Below are 3,579 nucleotides of genomic sequence, written 5' to 3'. Positions count from 1 at the left end.
GCTATTCCAATGAATGAAAGACAATTGAAGATTTTATGCAATTTCAAAATAATTGCTTTGAAAACACGATTTCAAACAAAATATCAGCTTGATAACAAAAATTGTTACTGTGTTATGTTGCTGACTGTGTGGCAACGCCTAAACACACAGCTGTTCACTGAGAACAACACCAAGCCATTCATACAAAATGACATATGTTCTAGACCAGGTATGCTGTTAATAATATTTGTGTTTCAAGGCAATATAACGTCTATAAAAAGAAAGTTTTTACTAAAATTACTAATGCTAATCAAATGGATATTATAAATATAATTAGTTTAGTACTAAATAATGAATATGTATTATAAATATTATTATTTCATTTACTAATAGTTTTGGTTTGCGACCAGCATACTGTTCGTCAGCAAGAGCATAACAATAATAAAATGTGTGCGGCACTTTTACGAAACAGCATTAAATGCATAAATTTGAGAATAAACCCATCGGCGCTTACAAGCAGAAACATCTGGTAAATACTTTAAGTGCCCATTACAAAAGAAAAGATAAATTATTTAATATTTATTTCAGCGCAAGTGCATTTTGTTGTAATTGGCGTAAGTCGGCTTCGGTTGATGTGGAGCGCAAATTACTAAACGATGATAATCTGCCCAATCATTATCAGTTGATTTATCGAGCGCCAATGGAGAACTATGTAGCATGGTCCAAGAATGTATCCACTGCCACTGTGAGCATAATTGGTCTCTTGGCCGGTTATCAGTTCGCCACAACCTCCAACATGTTGGACATGACCAGACAGATTGATATTTCAATTCTGATGTCGAATGAGAGTGACTTGTATTATTTTACTGTGGGATTTGTGCTTATCAACTTGGCAATACGTGCATTTGTTGCCATGTATCCGTTAAGAATCTACAAAAGTTCCGACAAGTAAATGCAAATCCAACTAATCTCGGCAATTCCAATAATAAATTGATCTCTTGCAGATATGTTGCGGTATATGGTTCACAATTGCCATTCGGTACTATTAAAAACTATTTTAGTCGCGGAGAGATTGCGGAGTACAAGAATGTGCTGAATCCCTGGAGTCATGTTATGTTCAAACTTGGTCAGCGATCGTCGTTACTTTTGGTTGACTACTTTAAGACTCCTGTTGAATTTCAAAAGCTATTTGAGAAGAATGAAGAATAACTTATTTGTTTGTATAAAGTTGATTTATTAATTGCTGATGTGTTTATTGTTTTAAATAATTTTAAACAAATACTATAGTTTTTGATACACTTTTTGAATACATCGTTAGTGTGCCCCATTTAACGTCCATTTGGCTGCCGGTATACTAGTTTTCGGTATATTTTAAATACGTAATTCTTGGTCACACTGTTGCCGACTACAACACGTGCGTTGCAAACAAACAAATGCGACAGGAATGGAGCTTAAAAAAATGAAACCACTGTTAGACACGGAGCCGGAAAAAGAGGAGAATGTGGAGGAGATTAAGCCGCCCAAGCGACGCAACCCTTTCAACACACAACGCTTAAAGGAAGAGAAGGAGCGGCGACAAAAGAAACGCGCTCGTCTCATCGTTCGCAACATTAGCTACAAATCAACAGACGATGCGTTGCGGGAACACTTTGGGCAATGGGGCACGTTGGAAGATGTGCATATTTTGAAGCGAGGCGACGGCAAGCTCGTAGGCTGCGCATTCGTGCAATATGAAACTATCAACCAGGCTACGAAGGCGATAATGATGGCAAACGGCAAAGAGCTGCTGGGACGCAAAGTGTTTGTGGATTGGGCCATCGGCAAGGATGAATATTCGGCCAAGCATCCGAAAGAAGAGCCTGCGGAGAAGAAGCCCAAGGTGGAAGTCAAAGAGGAGAGTGACAACGAAGATGAAGGCGTCGAAAGTGAGAACGAAAATGGTGTGAGTGAAGAGGAATCAGAAGGAGATGTGGAAGCAGAGGATAACGAAGGGGATGATGACGATGACGACGTAGAGGACGGAGATGAAGATGATGACGAGGATGAGGACAAGAAAGATATCAAATCGGATATCGAGAATGTAAAGCGCGAGAAACACATTTCAAATGATGTGCAACAAGGCTGTACAGTCTTCATCAAAAATGTCCCCTTCGATGCGGAGGATAACGATCTGCGCAAAGTGTGCCGCAAGTTTGGACTGGTGCATTATGCCATCATCAATCGTGAATCGGTATCTGGACACTCCAAAGGCACGGCATTTGTCAAGTTCAAGGCTAAAGAATCGGCGGATCTCTGTTTACAAGCGGGTACTGAGTTCAAGTTGAACGACGAGGTGTTGGATCCACATCCTGCGCTTAGTCGCGATGAAATCAAATCAAAGCATTCGGAGAAGTCCAAGGATGAAGGCAAGGATTCGCGTAATCTATATCTCGCCAGAGAAGGTCTCATCATGGCCAACTCAAAGGCTGCCGATGGCGTTTCGGCCTCGGACATGGCCAGGCGTCACGAGCTGGAGCAGGTGAAAACCCAAGTGCTAAAGAATCTGAATCGGTGAGCATTGCAACCAATTATGTCATTAACGTTTAATTGAATCGGTTATTTAACTTGCAGCTTCGTTTCGCGCAATCGACTTTCTATCCATAATCTGCCAATGAACTATGACAACGAGAAGCTAAAGCAAATGGCCCTGACCTACACGGGATTTCGGCCCCATGAGTGTCGCGTGATGCGCGAGCAAAAGGTGACACCGGAGCATCCACAAGGCAAATCCAAGGGCTTTGGTTTCCTGTCTTTCGATACGCATCAACGTGCATTGACAGCGCTGCGTAAGCTCAACAATAATCCCTCTATATTTGGAGCTCAACACGTAAGTAAAGAATTCTCGCAGTAATGTTCAAAATTTCACATTTCAAAATGCTCCAACAGCGACCAATTGTGGCCTTCAGTATTGAGGATCGAGCTGTTCACAGAATAAAAGAGAAACGCAACGAACGCTCCAAGCAAAATAATCCCACATACAAAACGAAGCTGGAGCAGCGTAAGCAGCGACGTGAACAGAAACGTAAGGGACAGAAGCCCACATCGACAACCATAGCGCCGCAAGACGACAACAAGGTGAAGCTGCAGAAGCACATCAAGAAGCTGGAGACGGCGCGAGCAGCTAAGGCAGAAGGCAAGCTGCAAAAGCAGGAGAAACAGCGCAGCGACGTCGAGGGGGATTATGTGGGCACAGCTGCCAAGCCAGGCACATCGTTGCGCATGAGATCTAAGAAGAAGATCATGGAGCAGGCGCAGGAGCACATGAAGCGCGTGAAGACAGAGAAACGCAAACAGAAGAACAAAAAGATACGGGAAACACATCTAGCCGAGCGCAAGGCAAACAATCGACCCAAACAGGGACGCAAGAAGGAAAAGGACGAGTTGCGGCCACTGATAAACCGTTACAAGGATATGATTAGTGGCAATGAAGGCGGCGGCGGTATCACGGGCAGCAGCGGCAAAGTGAAGAAACCCAAGCGCACCAAGTGGTACAAGGATTAGGCTTCCTTCCTCTGTTATTGTAGATTACTAATTAAAGATATAAAAAACTGTACAACAAAA

General features: G+C 42.7%; 2 protein-coding genes across 3 annotated transcripts; both read left to right on the top strand.

Annotated features, from left to right (window-relative positions):
• The first annotated feature begins 9 nt into the window (after positions 1–9).
• Positions 10–1,279, top strand: LOC133843449 (uncharacterized). Of its 2 annotated transcripts, none has more exons than XM_062277016.1 (4): positions 10–208; positions 373–508; positions 568–927; positions 984–1,279. In XM_062277016.1, exons 1-4 carry the CDS (start codon positions 10–12, stop codon positions 1,186–1,188), a joined length of 900 nt encoding a protein of 299 aa, XP_062133000.1. In that variant the 3' UTR covers positions 1,189–1,279. The 2 variants fall into 2 exon arrangements, with proteins under 2 accessions (XP_062133000.1, XP_062133001.1); XM_062277017.1 differs by having other exon boundaries at positions 173–208; positions 390–508.
• An 81-nt stretch (positions 1,280–1,360) lies between these two features.
• LOC133843445 (RNA-binding protein 28) lies at positions 1,361–3,579 on the top strand. Its single transcript, XM_062277002.1, has 3 exons — positions 1,361–2,529; positions 2,590–2,845; positions 2,905–3,579. The coding sequence occupies exons 1-3, from the start codon at positions 1,424–1,426 to the stop codon at positions 3,517–3,519; spliced, it is 1,977 nt and encodes a 658-aa protein (XP_062132986.1). The 5' UTR covers positions 1,361–1,423; the 3' UTR covers positions 3,520–3,579.

Source organism: Drosophila sulfurigaster, chromosome 3, assembly GCF_023558435.1.
Source record: "Drosophila sulfurigaster albostrigata strain 15112-1811.04 chromosome 3, ASM2355843v2, whole genome shotgun sequence".
Taxonomy (NCBI): Eukaryota; Metazoa; Arthropoda; class Insecta; order Diptera; family Drosophilidae; genus Drosophila; species Drosophila sulfurigaster.
This window is presented reverse-complemented; position numbering and strand designations above follow the sequence as displayed.